The sequence below is a fragment of the Artemia franciscana genome, chromosome 13 (assembly GCF_032884065.1).
Source record: "Artemia franciscana chromosome 13, ASM3288406v1, whole genome shotgun sequence".
Classification (NCBI taxonomy): Eukaryota; Metazoa; Arthropoda; class Branchiopoda; order Anostraca; family Artemiidae; genus Artemia; species Artemia franciscana.
The window spans coordinates 6,250,926-6,277,022 of NC_088875.1; the positions used below are offsets into that span (position 1 = coordinate 6,250,926).

Below are 26,097 nucleotides of genomic sequence, written 5' to 3' on the forward strand. Positions count from 1 at the left end.
GTATCAGATCTTCCCTGGAAAGTTCACCCCGACAATTGACTTCTCTATAGAGAATCTTCCTGTAAAAATTGCCCCAGCAACCCCCCTCCTATAAAAAGGTATAGGAGGGAGGATAACTGCTCGATAATCTTTTTGGTGCCTTCACTAGCGACAACTTCCCTCCCCTTAGAAATCCCCCCCAGCGAACCATTCTCCCCTTCCAAAAAAATGTCTGTATAGTTCCCAGTATTAAATATTATAAGTAAACAATGGGTAAATTTCCTAAATTGTAGCCTGATCCCTAATGGCTGTGGGGGGGGGTCATGGTATCCTTCAATGCGTGCTTGCAAACTTTAAGAGAGAAAATGGGTACATAAAACAGGGGAGCAATAAAACAAAAAAACTTAGATAAATATATATCCTGGTTCCGCTTCCAGGAGCCTTTATATACAGGAAAAATTTTTTAGTTTAAGTCTTTGGAAAAGCCCAAATAAGCACAAAGAAATTACAAAATATTGTCTCTACCAGAATTGTCTCTTAATTAATTCCAGATTGGTAATGAGATATTTTAATAACCTCCAAAACACTGCAATCCCTGTAAATGCCCAAATAATCTCACAGAAATGACAAAAGACTCTTGTGCACTACAATTGTCTCTCGTATAACTTCAGATTGGTAATCACATGTCTTGACTTACTTGATTTAAGTCCTATCCGTCTTTGGAGGTTGTCTTTGAGCCTCTTTCTTTGTAATGGGGTGGATATGTCTTCTGTATGTTTCGCGGTCTTCTGCTAGTTGAAGAAGGTCAGAAAGGTGATGAGGTGCAGAATTTTCATTCTGCCTCTTTAGGGGGAATCACAAGGGTGAGAACGCTGGAGTTGGTGAAGATTGTTGATTTGATTTTAAGGCACTGAAAGAGGTAGCAGAGACCTTTAGTTTCAAACGTTGTTAGTCGACACTGGTCATCTGGGTCAATATCCATGTTTCATATGAGCTTATTGTGATGGGGATAATCAACATAACAATAAGTCGTGTCTTAAATCGTACAGATAAATCATTGCTTCGCCATATTTGCATAAGGGCTTTGAAACTCCAACTCGTGAGGGCAAGCTGTCTTTTTATGTTTTTGGGTTGTTGTTGTTGTTGTCATCGGTGATTATACAACCAAGGTAGCGGTACTCTTAGACCCACTGGACACTCTTTCTGTTAAGTTTCAGGCCTGGCTTGATTGTATCCTGTAGCTCTCATGAGCAGTACATAGCCTTGTTTTTAAATGAATTCGCGGTCATTCCAAAAGAACTAGTCCCTTTAAAAACTTCATTAGCAACAACTTGTAAGTCTTAAGGTGTTTCTGCCACTATGTTAATGTCGTCAGTATAAGCTAGCTTGTCTGTAAGAACACTCTTATATGTGCGCCACAAGTGGTTTACACCAGGGATAAAACTGCGGTGAGGAAGAGGTTAAACAGTTCTGGGGACAAGATGTATCCTCGAACAACTCCTGTGGACGTTTGGAAGCTGCCATTGAGACCTTCTCTGGTCACGACACGACTCGTAAATTTAGAGTATATATCTTTGATAAGGTTGGCTTGTTCCGTGGAATTCTTTAATGAGGAGGATAATTTAAAGGCCTTTTCTTCAATTAAGGTCAAATGCTTTTTTGAAGTCAATGAAGAGTTGGTATAGGTCGCAGCAGTATTCCAGATATTTCTCTTAAATCAGGCGCTGAGTGAAAATGTGGCCAGTGGTCAATTTCCTACGGTGAAAACCAGCTTGGTATTCATGGATGACTGAGGAAGACACGGCTCTGATATGTTGAAGTGTAATACTGGTGAGAACTTATCCGGTTCGACTTGTTAAGCTAATAGAATGATAGTTATCATATATTGCCTTTAACTCCTTCTTGTGTAGTGGAACAATTGTGGCCTTGCACCAAGAAGTCAGGAAATGTTTCCCTTGTCAGGCACCAGATATGATCCTGTGGAATAGATCTATAAGTGGTTCACACTGGATTTTCAGAAGTTCTACTTGTATTCTGTCTGGTCCATGGCTCTTATTTGCCTTTATTACTCGGACGTGGTCTTTAGCTTCAGAGTGGAGGGGACGTGGGGCTGGGTTTGAGGTAGCAACAGGAAAGAGGTCAAAGATGGCAGGGTTTAGAAGAACATTAGGATTAAAATTTTCTTTGAAACACTACATCTATTTCGATCGGATATCTTCTGTGCTTTGTTTATGCGAGTCGATTTATCTGGCAGTGTGTAGGGATTGAAACTTTTCTTGATTGATAGCTCGCAAACTCTTTTACATAAAGTTTGAGTCACCTCTCTTGAAATCATGTTCTCACAGTTTGCATCTGTCTTGTGCAAGCACGATGCTATTTATACAGCACGCTTCAGCAGCTGATATTTGTCCCTACTTTCTCTGTCTGACTTGTTATTGCGTTTGTGCTTCTTAACAGATAACTCTTACTAGGTTGCTAGCTACCGCTGCAACCCAAGTGAGATAATTTTGTCGGCTATCGACGGTTTTTTATTGTCCCTTTTCGTTCCTAAAACAGAAATTGCGATGTCACTTATGACTGTAGAAGAGTCAGTGACCATTTTGTCAACATTCTGTTTAGATTGTGTTCAATGGGTATTTGACAGAAGATTCGAAGCTTGACTAGACAGTTCCGTGATGTAGGTCTGACGGGTTTGAGAGTCTGTGAGGAAATGAGTGCTGGACGAGTGGGTTTCTTTTTCAGATTTTGGGCAGTTTAAGGCGTATCTTCAGTACAGACATGACCAGGAAATGATCCCTGTCAAAATCGTTCCCAGCAAGGGTATGAGTATCTAATGAGAACGGTTGCCATCGCCTATTGACGACCACGAAATCAATAAGATTACAATTTTTCCACGTGGTGAGGTCTATGTGGTTCTCCACTTTTCTTGCTTAAATTTTGTGATACTATTTTAGCTGTTGTCTATTTTCCTGTTGTTCGTGGCAGTTTATTCCTTCTCATAAGTATTACATATTTCTAAATATAAAAAAAGCGCTAAACTAATAAACCTAGTTTACGTATAACGGGGATTCTAAGGTATAATTTTGTGTTTATTTTTTAGGATACTTTTTTTTTCCTTTGCATAATGATTATATAAAAAAAATTCAATTGATAGAAACCTGGTGAAAATCTTACAAAACTTCTCTGGCTCGTAATTTTTGCTGGGTAACTGTAAACATAATCTATATTATGTATTTGGAATAAGCATAAAATTTAATTTTTTTATTTGTTAATCATTTATCAAAGTTTTTTTTTACCTTTGGTTACTATTATCCTGACTTGCTCCCTGCTAGCAGTTTGTTACAACGAAACTAACTGCAGAGGGTGGTGACATAATGCTACGTGTAGTTGTGAACGTTAAAGACCGAGGCTTTAGTAGTTCAGTGAAGTAAGGGGAGAGTGTTTATTTCAACTTTTATTTCCGCTCAAATGAGCTGAAATTATCCCTACATGGGGAAGTCTGCCGGTCCCTTAATCCTTACCCTTTGCTAAGATTTGATTTTTCCACCAGTACTTCAAGAACGAATGCTCTAATAGAAGAGCAATGTTACGAACAGTTTTTTTTTTCAAAAACTTTTAGAGTAGAAGCGTTTAGCTATTTGTCTTTGCTGATAATAGGGTCTTCTGGTGACCTGCACCACCAATTTTTCCATTGCTGGAAGAAGGTTTTTGACTGGCGGGACATATTCATACACCGATGGGCCCTACCCAGTACACACTATTGGGGCCTTCCACCTCCTCTGTCTGAATTTATGACCCACAGACATGTGTTGTCCAACTTCATTTATAGACCCCAACAGATTGGGCCTCCCTTGTTCCGTGCCTTCCTACCTGGAGGTCCACCTGGACCTTGCATCTGGGGACACGTTGGGTGGCCCAGGGGAGGCCCCAATTGAGAATGTGACTCAGCAGTATTCAGTAATCACTTTGAAAGCCCGAATAAGCACATAGAAATGACATAAGATTGTTTGTGCACCAGAATTGTCTCTCGTATAATTTCAGATTGGCAATCTTTATGGCAAAATCTAACAATAAAATTTTTCTTTTAAATAAAGTTTTGTTAAAAATACAGTTTTCGGGAGAAAGTGAAGAGTTACATTAAAATTCAAATGAGCAGAAATTATCCTTACACGAGGAAGTCTGCCGGTCCCCCAATCCCTACTCTTTGTAAAAATTTGACTTTTCCGCCAGTACTTCAAGAACGAATGCTCCATTGGAAGAGCAATCTTATAAACAGTTTTTTTTTTTACAAAAATTTTGTGAGTTGAAGAATTTATCTATTTGTCTTCTCTAAACTGTAAAATTTTTAATTTGAATGTTATGCAAGTTAATCAGTGAATTAAACAGCCACAATTACAGGACGGCTATATTTTTGCACTTTGTCGTCTTTACTTTCCTCTGAGAAGCTTTTTTATTATTATTAAGTTCGGAACATGAAAATTTACGAGGAATAGTTTAGCATGAGGAGGAAAACTTGGGTATTCTCAGAAACCTGAAAAAAACGGAAATCCCTAGTTGATCTGATGTCACGTAAGGATTAAGGCTTTTGGTGCTGAGTGGAGCTGATAAAGATTGTGTAACAAGTGAGATTAAATACACTTAGTGACAAAGATCTATCAAAGCTTGTGTTTTTACTTGTTATTTATATAAAAAAATATTTATATATATATACATATATATATATATATATATATATATATATATATATATATATATATATATATATATATATATATATATATATATATATATATATATATATATATATATATATATATATATATCTATTTATTTCATTTTATTTAAGGCTGATCCTGCAATGACAATTGGGGAACTGAAGAACGAAATTCGACAGAAGAAAGGTCATCTCCAGCCAGAAAGGCAAGAATTGAGACTAGAGCCGCGCTCAAAGGGATTAGATGATAAGGTTACTCTGGAGCAAATTGACATAAAAAATGGCAGCCAATTGTTTTTGAAGGTGAGAACAATGTCAGATTTCCATCATTCCAAAACACTCTTTTGATATTGGTATTTATTTAACTTTAACAACAATTTACATACAAAAGTCAATGTGATTCACCCAAAACCCAAAAGTTGACTTGGGATGGATAAGGTGAAAAAAAAACATGCACATAACATTGTTGAAAATCACTAATGTAAGAAAGAGAGAAAAAAGTAAAAATAGAAAAGAAAAATATATATATATATAATAATAATACTGCAAGGGCAGCAACTACATACAGCTCTGTGGGGTCAGACTCACCAACCAACAAATATACTTACAACTAACTTAAATCGAATCAAATCTCTAAAACAAACAAAACAAAAATCAATACTTAATAATTTTTCTTTCAATTATCCTATAAAATCACTAAAAATTTTCATCTACATTCCATAATTTTATACCCTTCATAATAAAAGAAAACGTGGACCCGGCAGAGAATATAGGTGGAGTATAAAAATCATTCCTACTTCTAGTATTATGGCTATGTATATTCCATTGGCTATAAAGCAAACCATTAAAGTATTCCGGCAGCTGGTTCATATCATACCTATACATAAGCACTTATATAAGAAAATGGCGAAGACCCGCTGCCGGCTCCCGATCAATCGTTGTTAATCAATGGTTAGTCTTAAAATAAATTATGTGAACTGAATGTTTAGTTTATATTGTCTTCTATGTTGATTCTTACTTACTAAGAATTAAATTCTTTTATTTCTTGTTTGTAATATTATAGAGCAAACTCATGATCTTCTGCGCAAAGTACACAGGATCCATAGGACCGCACTCTAAGCTCCCTTGAGCTGAAGACCGCAGCATAGACAGGGCAACAACGCTATCTATCGTAAGAGCTAGCGACCAAACTAAGAGCAACCACATAAGGGGCTCATTAGTTGAAAATCGAAAGTTCTGGTGATATTTTAAAGCTTAAAGTGAATTAGAGCGATAAGCTCTGTACTTCTTTTTCGCCACTCCTCCCTCTCTATCCCAAACCCAAGCCGCATTTGATCAAACTGTTTTGTTAAAAATAATCAAAAGGACACATAAAAATGTCCCAAGGGGATTACATGGCCCCAGAGAGCCGCTGGGGCAAAGATTGCAAAATAAATACGCTGTTCACTATTTACCTATTTTTTTTATTATTGAAAAGGGGGCATGTGAATCATACGTGTTGGGAAGGGTAAGAGTATTAACTTGAAACTTCCTGGGAATGTTGAGTGAATGTTAAACTAAATCAAGTGCACTTCATGCGCCCAGGTTGTCAAAACGACGCATCTTGAACATAATAAACGGAATACCAACTGATCTCAAAACTGCTGCTGGGCTGCTTTTCATTTTTTTGTCCATTGGCATGGAGTACGGCTTATTCAAATAAGATTTGCCTTAGTTGAAAATCCCGTTGGAATTGCAATGGTAATAACCGAGATTGTCAGATTGACTCATGACGGACTTTCGACAATAAAACTGTTTTCATGACTTAAAATAGGTTTTTGACACCAATTTCTTCGTAATCGGTAACCTACTCATACTAAACTTGTACGCTTAATATGGAAACCAAGCATAGACTTCTAGCCTTTGAAAGTAAATGCCTCCGCCTTAAGAAATCCATCCATGTATAGAAGCATTTCAAATGAATATGCCAGTACCCACAAGAAATTCGCAGTGCGAGCAAAATCAATTGCACCTACCCCCCCCCCCATGGAGTTGGTTAATCCTCAAAATAAACACTAATTTCTCAAAGTGGACTCTTGCTTCAAGAGGCATAAGAACTTACCCTCAATTTATTCCAAACAACTCAGGTATAACTGTTAATCATCAGGCTGATGAAATTGCAAAAAAAATGCTCTATTGACCTGCCAAGTGGGGGACCAATCACCATTGAACATATCGCTGGAGATTATCAAAGGTATCGTTAAATAACAATAATCCAATTTTATGTCCCTTCCCTAATCAGGTTTATTTAATAACCTGTAACCTTTTCCTATGACACAAAATTGACCAAGTAGTCATCATAAATTTATTTCCAGCAATTTCATTGGCTAGGTCATGCCCAACGAATGTGTTGGCACTTCTTGACCATCATTTTTGAAAAGTGAATTCATAGTACTCGTCTTCCAGGCTGCTTTTCAAAGTGGTGTCGAGAAAACTGCTTATCACCTCATTCCGCGTCTTTTTCTCCTAGCCGAACACAGTGGGGTATGTACTAATAAAGGAATTATCACTGACGATAATTGCATTCGGAAAGGCACCTGAAAATCTGATTTCTGATGAATGGAATATGGTGAATAAAACACCATTATGATTAATACAGCGCCATTATGGTGAATGACCATGTGCTTCTATAAATGCGGACATAATATGATTTGTATTTGAATAGAAGCTTGAGTTTTCTAAATGTTTCTTAAGCCCAGTAGATTTCTTTCATCTCTGCTGTTTTGTTATCTGAAAATGTTCTGTATCTGAAGTATCACTATCCGCCTATTAGAAAATTTTATTTTTCGGAAGGGGAGGGAGAGCAGGTCTCAAGTAATGTCTTGGGAGTGCAGCGGAGTAACATATCCTTTTACGATGTTTCAAAGGCTTTATTATTATTATTATTATTATTATTATTATTATTATTATTGTTATTAAATAGCTTAGCTAGTCTTATGGAATAACATGTGCCAAATAAAACTTATCAAAAGCGACCCAATTGCCGAACTAAAATTGCTAAAGGGACACAAATCACGGAAAATAAATAGAGAATAGTTATTATTATTTACATTAAGTTTTTTTTTTTTCTGTTCCTTTAGGACCTTGGGCCACAAGTTGCATGGAAAACAGTTTTTTTGGCAGAATATGCTGGACCTCTTTTTGTCTATTTATGGGTGTACACAAGACCATGGCTTTTATATGGAGATACAAAGGAAACTGAGAAACCACTTGTTGTAGAGTAAGCTTTTTAAAATCCCATATGCATTTTTTTTTCTTTTTTTACATTAAACTAGAAAGGATATATTTTAGTTTTCACCCTGAATATATATAATATATATATATATATATATATATATATATATATATATATATATATATATATATATATATATATATATATATATATATATATATATATATATATATATATATATATATATATATATATATATATATATATATATATATATATATATATATATATATATATATATATATATATATATATATATATATATATATATATATATATATGTACAAGCAAGTAGAAGGGGTTTTATGTCCAACAAACATGAATTTATCTCAATTTAGTGTCTTTTTTATGGGGGATGGGGACACTAATTCGGATCTTGAATGGATCGCTCTCTGTGCAATTACATTTTGATCCATGTGAATAAGATGATCTGATTAATCTTATTTTCCTATATGCTCCGTGTCTTCTTGGGTCTGCGAGAGGTTGGGGGTATACCGGTAATTTGCATCCTGTTTTGGAAGACCAAGAACTTACAAATAATACTTGCTATTGTACTACTCGGAGAACATATGGTAATATCGTGGTAAAAAATAAAACTTTTTTGAAAATATTGCCCCCGCCCCCCTCTCTCTCTCTGCTGTGGGAAATTTTGGTCAAGTCTCCATTTTTTTTAAATTAGTATTTTCAAATAGGTTTATTTAAGAGGTTAAATGGGTATATTCTCTGGTACGTTTATTTTCTTATTATCGAAAATTCACGCTGGTAAGGGTTCCAAAGGAATGCTGATCCTTTTAGATGGAGGGTAAGGTAGACAGAAAGAGTAAGGAAAAAAAGTTTACCGTATGTGTTTGCTTTTTTTCTCATAAAGGCTTCCGAACGTGAAGTCGAAATATTTGACCTTATATTAGTATCCAAAAAAAATCGTGTTCAGTCAAATTATAGTGGTGAAGCTTAGCTCTGTAAACCTGAGGCTATACGACTGGTTTTCCAGGAGGCTTTTTAGATCTTTGAAAAAGAGTTTGGCGGGGGGAATGGATAATTCACTTTCTTTCTTTGCGTGCTGGTGTGATTCAAAATCGACTGAAGTTAAGTCGCTTATAAACATTGAGTTTTATAATTTTTCACTGTTGGTCTGATTTCCTAATTTCGTCTGGTTGAGTTTTATCTTAGTGGGGGCTGAGTTTCTAAAGTAATTTCAAATTATATTTTTTGGTTGAGTAACTGTGTAGTAAGCTGTCAAATTAAGTCAGATTTTGATTTTAATAAAACCAAATAAAAATGAAACAACAGAAATTATAAATCAAGAAGTTTCAAAATAAACTTTTTTACAGAGATAATCGGTTTTGAAATAACGGGTCTGAGATAATGGGTTTTGAAATTGACCATTATACTAAGACCTGACGGAAGTGCTGTGGAGGTACGGGGTTTTTGTTTTAAGCAGGACGTGTGGTCAGGGCATAAAGTATATATATGACTATTTTTGCGATAACTCAGTTGTAATCTTTGAACTATTTTTATTACCTCTGGATTTTGAATCGTTTTGGGAATGTAAATGCTATATGACTTAATTATTATTTGTGCTTGTTATTTCATTGTTATCTCTATAACCAGAGTCAAGTCTTCTACCGTTGTCTACAGTGAAGTTAAATAAAAGTAATCGTATTGTACCAAAGGTCTCTACAACATTATTCAAGCTTCTCAACTATACCAGGTGGACGCCCATATAACTAGTCGGGCCGACCCTAAGGAAACGCTACCGAGTTTAATCACCTTAGGACCGCACCCATATCCCGTCCAAGGGCAAGGTGAACAACCATTGTACTATCACAATAAAAACCTCTTCACTACAACTGATTTTCCTTGGTTTGAATTTATTTTACCTAGGTTGAATTTTGTCATGCTGAATTTGATCAGGTCGAACTAGGCTTTGATGGTATTTTGCTGGGTTGAATTTTGTGTCGGTTGAAACCAGTCTGGATTGAGTTTTTATATGTGATTTTTCTTTGGGTTAAGTATGACCGTCTCAGTGTGATTCGTCTATGGGTTGAGTACAACAGGCTCAGTGAAGCGAGGGTAGAATTTTGTTGGCTAAGTTTTGTGGAAATGATGTCTACCAAACGTTTTTCAGACTGAGTGCTTAAAAGATAACTTTAGGTGAGAAAGTTGAGTGATGAACGTTAGACAAAAAGTTGAGTGATGAAATAAAATGTATATACTATATACACTATATTAGTTTAGTATATATTAGCACATATACATTAGCGTATATATTAGTGTAGCATATATTCGAAACAGTTCTTCTTTCATAATTATAATATTTAAGAATACAAATATATTGTATTATTACAACTGTATATTATTCGAACACGAATAAAGTGTATCAGTTCAAGTTAGTGCTCAACTTCGTAGTTGATTGAGGAAACAGTATTGACAGTTCATACTTCAACACCTATATTGGATGTAATCTCATTATACAGTAAGACTCAATTGTGTTTCTCTATGGATTTCTCATAATCAACCTTGAAATTGAAAATATTTGAACTTGAATTATTTATTTATTTTATTTCCCTACGGACTTTCATTGAAAAAAGTTTCAGAATAGGAACCTGGATTATTTGAGTATAAATTCCCTCGGTATTTATGAATTAATACCCTTGTTTGGTAGGAAATTGATTTTGGACTTATTAGTTAGTTGTATTACCAGTAAAATTGTGTACTGAATATGACACTAACCAGAGCTACTTATATCTACCCGTGATGTTAGAGTCTGTTTGGGAAAAGGTGTGACGCTTTAGTGCTCAAAATATCTCTTATGGTTCCATCTCCCCTGCGCTGAAACCACAAAAGTATTACGGCAAGAAAACTCCGACTGGAAATACAGCTTATGTGTTATTACTGATGTAACTGAGCACCCTGAGGGTGATATTTCTGCATGCTCTGTCGTTAACCTCAACAATATGATTTCCCCGCTTTGCCCCCCCCCCTCAAAATTGTCCCAATAGTTGTGAAGTTGCCTTTCGAAAGATAATTTAATCCTGCAACTGGAAAAGTGATCCATAGCATGGAAGTAAAATTTGAATCTCAAGTCCGATCCCAGTCGATGAAAACGAAATCGACGCTCTAAATTTACATATATTCGAAAAAAGTTCTGATGTTGTCATAAAAATTGCTGAAGAACTAGGAAATTCCGAAACATGAGAAGATAAGAAAAAGTGTTTCTTTTTTATGCCAAACTCATGCATGCAAACTTTGTGAACAGTGTCTGTTCACGAAAGCAAAAATGCTACTGATAAGAAGAAACAACAAAATCAGCGAGAAAAATGCCGTGTAAATAAAGTTTTTAAGTATTTCGAAGGAGGTTCCTGCAACAAAAGAGACAAGTGTAAATTTCTACACGTATGCCGAAAATAAAGACTGAAAAAGTTCAAAGCGACCATTTGCAATTTCGATCATGTCGATCTTTGTACTATGATGGCTTGTGCCAACAAGTTGTTCAGTTTTGCTCATAGTATTAGTAATTTAAAATGTCGCATTAATCGCTCAGTGCCTTTAAGTATTTTGACCGTTTGTCTCGTTTTAATCGTTTTAACTGTGATCCAATATTCGATTACAGTATACCAGGCCATACCCAGATTGCTTAAGGGAGCAGTGCTTCAAGCAATGAACCTAGACCCGAGCCGGTGCCAAAAAACTTGTCGAGATGAGGGGGCCCACAACTGAGCCAAAGAAGCCCATCTTTTCGGTTCACATCCTCCAATCACGACCACGACAGCCTTTTTCAGTACCGACACCTCCTTACTGGATCCTTTTTTCGCTGTCACTTCTGGTCAGACGGCCTCAGAATATCTCTCCGATTCCCCTTGGAGCTCACCCCCTTCCTACCTCCCCACCGACCCTCCCCCAAACTCTAGATCTATCGTTCTTAAAGTATCAGCCTCCCGTGTTTCGATTACAAGGCACGCCGTCCCAGTTAATAACAGGTTTTCGCCATTAGAAGAAACTGATCTTACAGAATCGTTGGAACATCCGGGTAGAGTCTGCACAAGGACTAGGTGAAAACCGAGGTTAAAAAAAGGCTCTGCTAACATTTTTGTTCTGCCGAGTTTTTTGCATAGTAATGCGGAAAGTTTAAACACGGATAAGATTATTATGTTGGAGAGCTTAGATCAAGTAACTGGAGCCTCAATAGTAGCGGTAACAAGGGTTCATAGGCAAAATCCGGATCTACTCAGTTTGTTTGGTTATAATAAAATGATAAAGGTACGCCCAAATGACCACTGGCTTGTAAAAAAGGGAGGAGGTCTTACAATTTATATTAATGAGAAAATTTCTGCTTTTCAGATAGAGGTATATGTGCTTGATGATTATGGTAAGATTCCTTGGGTATTTGCAAAACCCAAACACCTACCCTCCCATTATAATGGTATTGCTGTGTGTGTTTTTTATTGTTCACCAGAACAAGGTGTTAGTTCTCAAAAAGCTTACCGGGAAAAGCTTCAATTAAGTGCTGACTACGTACAAGGTAAATACCCCACGGGTGGTTTGTTCCTGCTTGGTGACGCTAACGAACTACGACTTGAGTTTTTGGAAGCAGGATTAGGTCTAAAACAGTTGGTTAAGTGCTAAACAACAAAAGTTGATACGGCTCTAGACCGCATAGCTGCTACCATGTGTCAATTCTTTATGAAACCCTCTCCGGGCCCTCGATAAGAGGAAGCTACCAATTTAGCCTCGAAGTAAACCCCACAAGTCCGGGTCAAGTACACTACAGAAACAAACTAAAAGTCGGCCAACCACAAAAAGGGGATTGTTTGGTTTCGGCAATTGGCTCACGACTGAAAAATTGGACGGTAAAATTTTTACTGCTAATGCTGATGAAATGGCCTTTAATTTTCAAGAAAAACTTCTCGGCAAGTATCATTTCCATTTTCCGGAAAAAGTTAACAAACGTTCTTCCGCCGATCGTCCATACGCTGCAAAAGAAATCAAAGAACGAGACAACTTTTCAGGGGAAAAAACAAGAAGCTACTACCCTGAAGAATAAAATCAGAGGAATAACCTGCCAGGCAGTGGCGTTGTACTACCAAGAGGAAGTATCTCACTTATTAAATTCTCAGCCTAGGCAGTGATATAAAAGGATGAAGCAAGTAACAGGTAAAACGCAGACTGGACTGGATTTTGGCTATGATAAGCCAGACAAAGAAACTCTTGATTGCTTAACATTCGCCTGGCAGCTATTGTTCAGCGACTTCCACTCCTAAACTCGGTGGGTTTTCCAAATCCATTTCTAGATCTAGATTTCCCATTTATCACTGAATCCTAAGTTCGCCTCAAATTGATGAAACTGAAGAGGACCAGTATTACACCACTTGATATTCCTGTTGACCTCATAAAGGCTTTTACTGAATTTTGAGTGCTCCGTTAACATTAATATTCAACAAGATTACAGTGTCAGGCCAGAATCCGCAAAACTAGGAAATGGGATTCATAATCTCTATCCCCAAAAAAGGAGCCCGCTTTAATTTTACTGGTGTGCGGTCTATTACGATGACATCGATTTTTAGCAAGATCTATGAAAGTTTCATTGCTGGGTGGCTGAAAACTTATATTCTGCATAAAATTTACCTTCAGCAATTCGGTAGTATTCCCAAGAGTTCGACAAGCCATTACTTAGTTTGCTTGATGAGATTTTAAAGCATCTCGATGAACTGGAACGCTGGGTCAACCTCATCGTGATGGACCTAAAGAAAGCATTTCGTTTGATCTACCATAGAACCCTTATCCGCAAGCTATTGACAAATTTAAATGTTGATGTATATTTGGTAAGAATAGTTGCAAATTTTCTTTTACGCAGAAGCAAAACAAACTTAGTATAAACCAGGTTATTCTGATCACAAGGCAATCTACTGTGGAGTTCTCCAGGGAACAATTTTAGGCCCTCTCCTTTTCTTGGTTATGGTAAGTGAGTTAGCAAGTGATGAGTCAGGTCGCTTTAAATTTGTTGATGATCTATCCGTACTGGAGCTAGGTGAAAAGAGTGTTTGAAGTGAGGCAGACAGAATAACGGTGAGTTTATCATGCCAAGCTGAGGAGGGCAAAATGATCGTCAATCGTGAAAAATCGATCTTATTAACTTTTTATTTTCTGATAAGCAGTTCGTCTCTTGCAGTGCAGGATTTTGAGGCATTATGGATAACAAATTCATGGATAACGAACTCATATCTCACACATGACCTGAAATGGGAAAAGCAGACGCAGGAGATTATCAAACAGACAAACCTGGGTATCCTTTCTTTAAAAGTCCTTGCTCGTTGGGGGTTGCCTCAACCCCCCCCCCCCCTGTATTGCGTATTTTTCTTACATTTGTCAGACCGCTGGTAGAATATGCTTGTCCCGTTTGGCATTACGGCTTAACTCTGGACCAGAAGGGCCGCCTGGAAAGATCCAATGCCGGGCTCTCCTGGTAGTGTCTAAATCTCCTGAAATCCCTTATTGCTCTCTTTTAAATCAATTTTCACTTACAACTCTTTCGACAAGCTGTGATGAATTTGGCAAGTTGTTTTAAATTTGGCATCAGTATTTCGGAAAATCCGCAGCTTTGTGAAACCTTCCCCTCCCTCTGAGCATCTCCCTTCGCCCCAATGGCTCCCGCGTCGTGTAGCTGAACTGGTACCAAAAATCCAGGGTGTACCAGCACTGTATATGCTGTACCCAAATAGTTTTGTTCCCTTTTTCGTCAAGATTTCTAATTCTGCTCCCACTCATCAATAATTGTATATTTTTACTTGCTTTATTTTATTATTATTTTTATTCGTTCGACTCTGTTTAGTTTGAATCTGCGATATTGTATAATGTTTGACGATGGCTATGGCTGTAATTTTCATATATTTTATTTGTTTAGTTCCTCATTATGACAAGAACTGCCACTGATCGGCATGTCCTTGTACGGCGTTTGACGACGAAATCGTTTTATCACATTATTATAAGAGTAACCTAAGTGGCTTGGGCATTCTCTAAAAATGAATATCCTCCCTGCGATACCCTAAATAAATAAAAAATAAAAATAGGGACAGTGGAAAGATGGTATAAGAAAAACTTGCGTTAAATGGATTTTGTTGTCATGGGACGAGGCCCAAGGCATGATTTCAAACATGGAGGTAAGAGATGTTTACCATTATATGATTACGCTAGGTGATTCAACGCCTTGACGAGTTTATACTTTCTGAACATACAGAAAATAATGAAAAGTTCGTGATAATTTGAAAGTGAAGGAAGATCTATCTCGTGGGCAAGAGTTAGAGGCAATACTAAAAGGACCAGAAAATAATAAGACCTCTGGTAATAGAGGCCTCAAGGTTTCTGATGCTGATAGTGTTATAAGTGAATCCCTGAAATATGGGGATTGTCGAAATAGATATAAACTATTGGAGATTATGAATATGATTTAAGAAAAGAGGGAAGTACCCACCGATTTTAAGAAAGCTTCAATTGAATCTCTTTATGAAAAAGATGAAATGAGTAACTGTGGTAAATAGAGGCATTAGCTTGGTTTCTGTAGTAATCATGTTACTTAGTATATTGATACTTATTAGACTTGCTGATAATGTAGACGAAAATTTCAATCGAAGAACAGTTTGGCTTTAGGAATGAAAGAGGATGCGTCAACCAAATGTTAGCTCTTGGGTTAATTGAGAAGGGTCTGGGTCATCTGACCCGTTTAATCCTCGGTTTTATAGAGTACGAACAACCGTTTGATTTTAGCCGATAGAAAAGCTTTGGTTGAGGTCCCATCTTTGTATAATATACAAATTAAATGCATTAAGGTGGTTTGTTATGTGTATGAGAGCAGTATTTCTGCGGTTAAGGCTAGCAGCATGTTCCGTATTGAAATAGGAGCTAAACAAGGTTGTATTCTATCCCCATTTGTGTGGATAATTTTGATATAGTTCGTCCTAATGAACACGGCAAAGACTGGTGGAGAGCAAGGAATCAAATCCGAAAATAAGAATCTCCTAAGCTTGAGGGCCGTCCTGGTCGAATGGATTGGTGCGCTAGATTCAGGATCCTTTGTCTGAGAGGACGCGGGTTCGAATCCCAGTGCACCCAATTGTTCAGTTTGAGACGGGGGTTAGTGGTGTGACTCTGTAAGCCTAGCCAGAGTCGACCCAGCTCTAAATGGGTACCTGGAGAAATTTAGGGAAGGTAAACAGGAAGGGTGTGCAAAAGTACAGGATGGTTGACCCCCAACCCCCCATTGCACTTCCTGGCTGAAGGGCCAAGAAACAGAGATCAGCACCGCCGGTACGGACTGTAAAGTCTAATGCCGTATCCTTTACCTTTTTTTAGGTTTAATTATGCTAATGGTTTGAGCGCCCTAGATAAAAATGTTCACAAAATGAATGATTTTTCGAGGTTTTGAGGGGTCAGAGTCTAAGAATATGTTTGGAAATTAATATATAGAAAATTAAGTTGCTTAGAACAGCATTAAATGACGGTGAAGAGGTAATGTTGGTAATGAGGTCGATTTAGTGGATGGTTTCACTTGCCTGGATAGTATTATTAGTAAATATGTTGGATCCAGCGAAGATGTAGAAAGAAGAATATCCAACTAATTTGCTCATTTTTGCAATTTTGTAATTAATTTGGCTCATTTTTCATTGCTACTTTGGCGTTTTTTTTTATAGTTCTTTTCAAAACCTATGGGGATGATTTCCATTAATTTATAATGGATTCAAACATGGAAAGTTCGGAACCTACACAATTTTACACAAAATAAATCACCAAATATGAACTTCTCAAAAAATCATAAAACTAAAACTTAAACTTGTACAATGGGGAGTGGGTTCTTTGGGCCAGCTTGTCCTCGAATGTCTATTTTGTTATGTATTATTTCATATGTTGTTCATTTTGCTTGATTTCAAGCTTACCCTTTTATTAATACCTCGGTCTTCACGCTAAAGTTTGATATTTTGTTCCAGTTATTTAAGAATGACTCCTGAATCCGAAAATTGTTCTAATTTTAATAATTTAATTTTAATTTTAATTGTTTTCATTTGCCTGGATAGTATTATTAGTAAATATATTGGATCCAGTGAAGATGTAGAAAGCAGAATAGCCAGCTAAGACATGTTTCATGAGCCAATGGTAATTACCTGTCATTGATGGTTCTTTTTTGGCCATTCAGTTTGGGTCAAATGGATTTAAGGGGAATTGGAACTTCTTGGGAGGGTTTAAAGAGAGAAGCTTTGAATAGATTGGAATAGAGGAGGTGTTTGCGCAGCTGTGTTGGCCCCAAGTGGCTTGGATCTGCGCGTGTCATTAGTAATTGTAACAAAGTAGCTCCTGTCTCGTGACTTATTATTGATTTTAAATTATTGGTTTCACACAATAATTTCGAAAAAAAAATCTTTGTTAGCTTTTTTGATTTTCTTTACGTCTAATATGATTGAAAGAAAACTGTTGGTTTTTTCGTTGTGATTCAGGGAAGATGTTAAATTTTTCTTTTGTTGATGCTATTGGACACCAGCTTGAAACCAGTCTTAGCACTACGTCTCGTTTTGCCAGTACCAAATATGTCAGCACAACTTCAGTCGACTTCAGTATAGCTCTTCTGAAACAACCTAGCTCTTGAATAATCATTACTCATTATTTTATAGCGTTGCTGTTGCCTGCTGGTCAACTCACTACTTGAAGCGGATCTTGGAGACACTGTTTGTTCACAGGTTCTCCCACGCTACTATGCCGTTGCGACACCTTTATCGCAACTGTGCATACTACTGGATCTTTGCTCTTTATGTTGCATACCACATAAACCACCCTTTATATACTGCTCCCAGTGAAAAGCAAGTGTATGCTTCTCTGGCATTTTGGCTTGTAAGTACCTTTATCTATCTTTTGCGCTGGCTGAGAAGTAAAGTGGTTATTCTCAATAACCATCAGAATATCGGTACCTGCGCCACGCAGACTATTGGTCAGCGTGCGAAAATGTTTTTAAGTTCTTTGTGACCCAAAAAGGATAAGAAACTGAGAGGAAAGGTAACTCAAGTTCGTTTCCAAGGGAAAGGCGTCATTGATCTTGTATTATTTATGTAAACTCTATAGATAACAATAACTCTACATATATTTTTTATAGTTTATTCACATGATATATTTTATCTTCTGCTGCTGCGAAGAAAACAAACAAATTGTTCAGTGTTTTTTACTGTCATAGGATATAAGTAGTATTCACCATGCATTGTACATCTTCAATTGTAAGGATTAGAAAACAAATTCACTGTGTCATATTTTGCTTAATTATATACAACTTTCCTTTTCGTTGATATGAATCTGTCGGAAAGGGCAACAATAATCATGATGTCAGCTCCAATACAATTTTATCTGAATCCACCAACTGGTCGTAGCTGTCAAAACGCTTTTCAAAAAATTATCCAAAACGTGTCCCCGGTAATAACTTAGAACAGGACTTGTTTTTGTTTAAATTGCAAAAAAACAGATGATAAAAAATTGAAAAAATTGAAAAATTGAAAATTTAGATTGAAAAAAAGAAGAAAAACAGTTGAAAACCCATTTGAATATGCTATTGCGATCATGTTTGGATGCTCAAAGTCTTGCTGGCATTCTGTGCCAAATTTGTTTGTATATACAACAACCAAAAGCTATTTATAAAAAAAAGTTATATTTCAAAAGAGGTTACTTTGTTTTTTAGGGCAGCGTTACCAGATGTCTGGAATAAGATAGGGCAACTTTAGAACAGACGCTTCAATTACAAAAAAAATTAAGGGGTGCAGGTTGCCAGATGGCTAGAGAAATTCAAATCATATAGGGGACTTTATCTGAAAATCCCATATTGAAGACGAGGCTTAAGCGGAAAACGCAAAAAAATTGGTTTTTGATTTTATGATAGGTATTGATAGCGAGGGGGAGGGGGGTTGAAACGTATAACTGAATGAGGTAGATGATTCCAAGCGGAAATACTTCAGGCAATGGGACCAAGCTGGTGTCTTGAGTGTACCCTTTTTTAAGCGGTCAAAATTCAAGGCTATAAAATGGAGTTGATGATTTGAGTGACGAAGAGAAGATTGGTTGAAGTAGTGAGGCAGGGGTTTTGCGATAGAGTTTGTGGAGGCAGGACATGAGAGCCAAAGATTGTTCAATTGAATTCTTTGTGAGAGTTTGTTCTGACGCGTATCAGAGAAAAAAATCTGTTGATGGACGATCTTATGTGGCTCCAGATAATACAAATATGCATTCCACTATTCCAGGCTGCCACTAGGTCCGTAAAAAGCTCTTAAATTTAGGGCTATAAAATGGAGTTGATGATTTGAGTGACGAAGAGAACACTGGTTGAAGTAGTGAGACAGGGGTTTTGTGATAGAGTTTGTGGAGGCAGAACATGAGAGCCGAAGATTGCTTAATTGAATTCTTTGTGAGAGTTTGTTCTGGCGCGTATCAGAGCAAAAATCTGTTGATGGACGATCTTATGTGGCTCCAGATAATACAAATATGCATTCCACTATTCCAGGGCTGCCACTAGGTCTGTAGAAAGCTCATAAATTGGAGGTCCTCAAAAGTCCCTAAAACATCTTATGTGGTTCCAGATAATACAAATATGCATTCCACTATTCCAGGGCTGCCACTAGCTCCGTAAAAAGCTCTTAAATTGGAGGTTCCCAAAAGTCCCTAAAATAGCTGTCATGAACTTAAAGTCACATTTTGTTAGATTAAGCCAAGTCCGTACTTCAGCTAAGAAGTCTTTTTATTTTAAATGTGACCATTTGTGTCCTGAAGACAGCAAAGTATTTTCAAGTCTACAGCGTATAAGTCCTCTTGATAATGATGGAGGACATGATTTGGTGTCTATGCCTCTGGAGTCACCTAAGTCGTCGGGCTTTTGTTTTTGTTGTTTTAGATACGTGTTAGAAATTTTGTCTCAGCTCGTTCGTAATGAACTAATAACTTCACCAAAGTAGCCCCTCATGTGGAACCCTTACGTACCTAATCCATATATCATTGTTGCAACAGTAGTGGCAATCGAGTAAAGAACGATCCTTTGGCCATAGTAACCGAAAATTTAAAAATAGTAAAAAAAATGATAAAAAGCACTTCTTGGAATGCTATTCCAAATGCTATACTGGAGTGCTATTCAGTTTGAACTCAGCAATAATTTGTAAGTCTTGGAGTTTGTCTTTCAGAATTTCGAAAAATGTACCTCAAATCCCCTCTGCAGGGAAGATTAGGATGGGCTAAACCAATTTTTGAGTAGATTCTATAGTAGACTCAAAATTTCCTGTAGGCTGGTAAAGTTGATGGGCAATTTTTTTCGAAGGGGTATGCTGCTGTTCACAAATATTTTGGCGGCGAGAAACCTAATTATTGCGTTAGGATGTTTTGTAGAGAACTGTGTGGAACCCCGACAATCAAATTTATAGAGTTATCTCTTTGTTTTCTGTTTTTGTGTACATATTTCAAGTGTGGGAAGATAATCTAATGAAATTTTCGATTTTAGTTTTGCGAAACAGGCAACTTTAGCATTCATTGGCTGCTGAGGAATCTCCGACCTGCTGGAACCAAAGAGCGACAAATTCCCAAACCCACTGGAAACCCTTTCACTACCCTTTTCAATGTCGTATCCTGCCCTAATTATACGTACGAAGCTGGGTCTTGGATCGCTTTTAGCATTATGACCCAGTGTCTGCCAGGTATGCTCTACAAATTTGATTCAGCTGAGAATACCTAAAATTTAAATTGATTCAAAAATCTAATAAATAGTTGTCAATATTTTGCGACAAAAGAAACATAAACTTCAAATAATGGAATATATAAAGGGAAAGTTTTTATTAAAAATTCATAAAGTCCGTATCCGTATTAAAGTCGCAGAATGGAAATAGAATATAAGCAAAAGAAGGGTCAATTTTGAATTTAGTTTAGTAACGGCGGTTTATCCAAGAAAACAAACAACAACAAAAAACGCTTAAAAAATCAATACTACTGAACAATATAACTAAACAATCAACAATGTATAGCAATTGATCAATATTAAAGTCGCGGAATGGAAAAGGAATATGAGCAAAAAAAGGGTCAGTTTTGAATTTAGTTGAGTAACGGGGGTTTATTGAAGAAAACAAAAAACGCTTAAAAAGGCAATACAACTGAACAATTAACCCTCCTTAAGCTTCCACTTGTTTAGAGTAACCCCATAAACATTGGTGTTAGACTCAAAAACAAACTGTACTTGTCCAGCTCCTGGTCGCAACAATTCTTCCAAACAACCACTTTTTCCACTCATCAACCAAATAAACACGTGTTTCTATCCAACAAAAAAAAGTTAACAATCTGTTTCTGTTTACTTAGTTTTTTTTTTTGGTTGGAACTTGAGAGCAAAAGAAACTCAATTTGAGTATCCTTCAAAAATCATACAACCAGAGACAAACTGTAAATCAACTGATTTCCTTTGACCTTCATTTTTTTATGAACAATTTCAATAGCTTTACAGGATCACTTTACTAGCAGTGTTTTTGAACCTTTTTTAAAGCAGATCTTAACTTCAGCAGAAACTTTGCTCTGGTCTGGTGTGGGCCTAGGCTGAAACCTGGCACAAGTTTTAATTTTTTTTTTTTCTAACCAGACAGGTTTATGGGCATCTCTCGCAACATTTTGCGACCTGGATATATATATATATATATATATATATATATATATATATATATATTCATTGTCAAAACCTCCCCTCCCCAACTTACTCATGTGCAAAATCATGTACTTGGGTTCGATTCGACGTAGAAAAAAATATGTGTCAGTAAAAATGTTAATTAGCAGGTTTTGCAATTAATCTTATTCTAATGGAACTGAGCTTTCATTAAGACTTGTTAATCGTCTTTGTTGGGTAGAGTTGCGATGCTTTCTATCTTTACACCGGCTCCTGAATCTTGAGCTTTGAAAACCACTGTAGTATAATGTCAGGACTGATACTTATAGATGAAATATTAAACAGATTTTTAGATGTATTCTCTTATTTTGTGCTTCTTTTTATCGTTTCGTATTCAAGTAGACTATTTAATTAGCACTATGCTACTCAATCACCATTGTGCTCTTTAGTCACCAGAGCCACGCCTTCCATGGCGGTTGGCCGCTAAGGCAGTAACAACGCCTCTCCACGAGGAGAGGCGTGTCAATGTTGAAGCAAAGATGCACCCCCGCCAGTGTAGCCTCCCTCTCTTGACACCGAACAAGCTACAATTTTTTCCGTCCTGGCCTTCTAATGCCGGGGGGAATCTAACTCAAAACATCATGAGGGAGCTCACCATCGCCCATACGGACCAGACGGCCCCAATACCGCTATCCAATGCTTTGCATTCTCTCAACTATCAATGGTTGCTTTGTTTTTTTCACGTATTAGTGGAAGCATAATAGAAATGCGAATGGTAGAAATATAAGCATTGAATACTAGAAAGGCGCGGAAGCAAACATAATAGTGAATACAATAGCTTTGAACTTAGAGGAGGCTGTGTGTTTCCCATGTGTTTCCGCCCACATCACATGGAACATGTGATGTAAAATGTTGGGAGGAGGCTCAGCTTTCAACCTCTTACGCCGAGTCTGATGTGATGGCTCCGCGTGGGATCACATGTCCCGTGGCACCTGCGGAAGCGTATTTGTAGTCAAGAGGTGTCATTTATCCATAGACTAAACAATTTGAAGGTAGCACACTTATAAATTAGGGCTAGGGAAACATAAATACCCTTAAATTGTACTTTACAGTTGAAATTATTTTTAATTAGTTATCTTTAGTTTGACAATTTTTTAGTTGTTATAAATTTTAGGTACGTCTAAAATATAGTATTTAGCTTAGTTTTTGGTTTGACATTAAACTAATCGTTTTTCTTCTTAGAAGTTAATTCTTTTGGATTTTGAAGGTACAAAAGAATTTTAAAGACAATATACGTACTTTGAATCCTTAGCACTAAAGGACACTGTGGCAAAAAAAGAGAAAAAACTGACTTGGTTCACTTTAAAACTGAGCCATCCATTAAATCACTGAGGTTCACATAGAGCATTCAGCCAAAGGAAAGAAGAGTTGGAACAATAATAGTAGTTCCGTGGATTCAAGGTTTTTGGATATTTGACAAAAAAAATGAGCAAATAAAAAAAGTATAATTCAAACCAACCAGAAATGAGTAATTTTCAGCCAGTAGAAAATCACTTCTTGTTGTTTTTATTCTTGTCGTATTTCTAGTTGTTGTTTTTATTTATTTTTTTATTTTTTTATCTTTTCTCTTTTTGTCAAACGTCATGTATAGTCAGTGCGTTATTATAACGTATTTACGTCTATTTTTGAATCTTTTGACTTCAAAACTCGTATAAGTGCTTCCATAAATCTTTCCATCTTAGAAGTTTGGTTTTTAGGGGTCAAAGCTTTGACTTCAGACTAGAACATTGAATATGGAAATTGTATATTCATTTTTAGGCTATTCGCTAGCTAGCCTTAGGTAATTGAAAACTTTTAGTGTACAAAATGATTTGGAAGATAATTTTGTTAATTTTTTAGTTCACTGAATTTGTCATTGTGTAACCTTAGCTCAGCATGCCTTATTAAAAGACGTTAAAGGGTGCTATTTGACTAAATAAACCAACTTTAATAATAACCCACTGCTTTAAAGATTCTAATATAGTTTTAGCATACTTGCTAATATTATGCTTAAATGTCACTTACGGTGGTTTCCCTTTGGCTGATTGTGTCTATCAGACCGTTTTACATTAGGCTTTTGTCCTTAGAACCGCCTCTGGGTTTTTATTGACCCCCTAAGATGCCGTTAAAAATGACAAAGTCAATAAAAATAAAAATTATTGTTATTCTTGCAATTAGCTTCTTACCAGTTACCTTTAATATTGGATAAATTATGTTGCATCGTCTAAAAGGCATAAATTCTTGAGTTATTATTTTCTAAGCTTTGTGGAAGTACTTTCCTACTTTTCTGTTATGAAAAAAATTAATGCTAACGGTGACAATTTAATTTAAGATTTATTGGTGTTTACTTTTAAAATAACTATACTTATAAATTATCAAATATTTTATATTTCTAGCTTTATTGTTCACATTGGCCGGCTTCTACCAGATGACAGTTTGGGCCCTTGGCAAACACCGAAACTATAAAAAGGAATTCAAAGATTACCCTAGAAATAGAAAGTCAATTGTTCCTTTTGTGCTTTAAGCCAAAAAATACTCTTAACATTAGATTTCCTGTTCTTTTAACTGCCTCTGGTTGTTGGGCTTTTTTATTTTTGAAGAACATATCATGGCATTTACTTGACCTTAGCTTAAAACTTTTAAATATTTTCCAATAAAATCTGAAAAGGAAAATGTGAAAAAAGGAACAAGCAATGAAGCCTTGTTTTAGCAAAGGCTTAATTTAAAACATATTTTTTTCTGCCTGAAAAACGAATTATTCAATTTTGATCCAAAACTCAAACAAAGGGAAACGTACATTTTTCCCCTCTAGGAAGCACAAAATCAGACTTAAAAAGTGGAATTTGATTCTTGTCAGGACTTCGGTTAATACCATATTTTATATATTTTTAACTTAATTTATAGAAGGGGTATCTTTAGGCCAAAAATGTTATTTGTTGTCCAATTAACCTCGTCATTGGAATTTTGTTTCGTTTTTAAAAATTCGCTTAATTAAAATAAATCAATTTCATTTTTGTTAGTATTTTTGTTTGTTGACATATTTGTTTTATCATTTGATTAACTTTTTTTTTATAAAATAGACTTTATTTCAACGTAGATTGATGCTTCATTCACTAGAAAAACAAATAATATAATAGTTATATATTGTATAATGATATATAATAATAAAAAAAACAAATAATTATAATAAATCAACTGGCATTAAATATACTGACTGGCCACAAGTGAAAAGCACAATCATAGAAATGTACGCTTAACCAGGCGTCCCCAAATATCCGTGCTAATTTGACACATCAAGCAAGTTGCACATACTGGGAGGGGGCATTGCTGAACTCCCATTCGAAGTTTAAAAAATAATAAATGCTCATTATGTGTTTGTTGCTTTGGTATAATGGAAATTGGTAACTGAAATAATGATTACATTATTACATAATGAAACTTTGGCAACTTGAAAATGCCGTAGTATATTCTTCATAGTGCTATTTAAGTTGGTGTTTTTTTGTTTTTTTTCAGTTTTAGTTAATAAATTTTCAGTTATTTATCTGGTTGTTTTCAACATTATCTTAGAATCAGGTGATTTTAACGTGATACAATCAAGGTTTTTAAGAAATAAATGCAACAACAGGTTGTATTTGTTGGTAGAAAAGGAAATCATCATATTAAAATATATAAGTAGTTTTCATTTTCTTTAAAATAATTCATGAATTACTGGCGCCTACAAATATAGAATTGACTTAAAATTAAGATGTATTTACTTAATCTATTAAAATGTATATTACTATATACCATTATTACAGTCCCAGTTCTGCCTGAGGACGCCAAGGTGAAAATCACGGCGTAAGACGAAGCTCTTCCAAATTATGGCCGATGTGCGGTTTAGGCTGATGATTGATGAACCGTTTCCCTCCTTGCTAGCGTAACCACTCTGAGGAATTTGACCACCCTTGGGAATTTAACCCCACTGCATCAAAGTGGTGACGACAACACTTTCCAGCTACATGCCTAGCGAAAGAGCGGTTAAGGTGTGGGGATTCCATCCGACTAGGTCGTTCAAATCTATCACAGGCAGTGCAATAGTAAAGAGTGAAGGGGGCCCTATGTATTTAATTTTTTTTTTGTAAGGAAGGAGTTGTCGTGAGAACTTTGAGGGAGGGGCTGATACGATCGGAAAGTAAAACTTCAAGTGCCCTTTTTAAGATTCAAAAGTAATTTCTTTGCAAGCAGCCCCCTCCCACCCACGCCCCTTATTTCTCAAAAGGCATCCGATAAAAAACTCAAATAGCCATTTTGTTCTACGTTTGAAAGGTCGCATAAATATGCCTCTGGGGAAGCCAAGACTCCACAGCCATTGAGTTAGGGACTGTAAGCTATGCAACTTGACTATTCTTAAGAAATAGCATTTTATTGAGAAAGGGGGTTAGAGCCGTCACACATGAAAGAGGGTCA

The 26,097-nt window shown here is 36.3% G+C and overlaps 1 protein-coding gene across 1 annotated transcript in view; it reads left to right on the forward strand.

Moving 5' to 3' along the window:
- LOC136034444 (very-long-chain enoyl-CoA reductase-like) overlaps positions 1–25,192 on the forward strand; it is a 36,862-nt gene extending 11,670 nt beyond the window's left edge. The window contains exons 3-7 of the mRNA XM_065715624.1: positions 4,826–4,996; positions 7,813–7,952; positions 17,624–17,840; positions 20,473–20,665; positions 24,048–25,192. Of these exons, the coding sequence (XP_065571696.1) occupies positions 4,826–4,996; positions 7,813–7,952; positions 17,624–17,840; positions 20,473–20,665; positions 24,048–24,175 (849 nt within the window). The 3' untranslated portion in view covers positions 24,176–25,192. The remainder of the gene's footprint in view (positions 1–4,825; positions 4,997–7,812; positions 7,953–17,623; positions 17,841–20,472; positions 20,666–24,047) is intronic.
- The last annotated feature ends 905 nt before the right edge of the window (positions 25,193–26,097 follow it).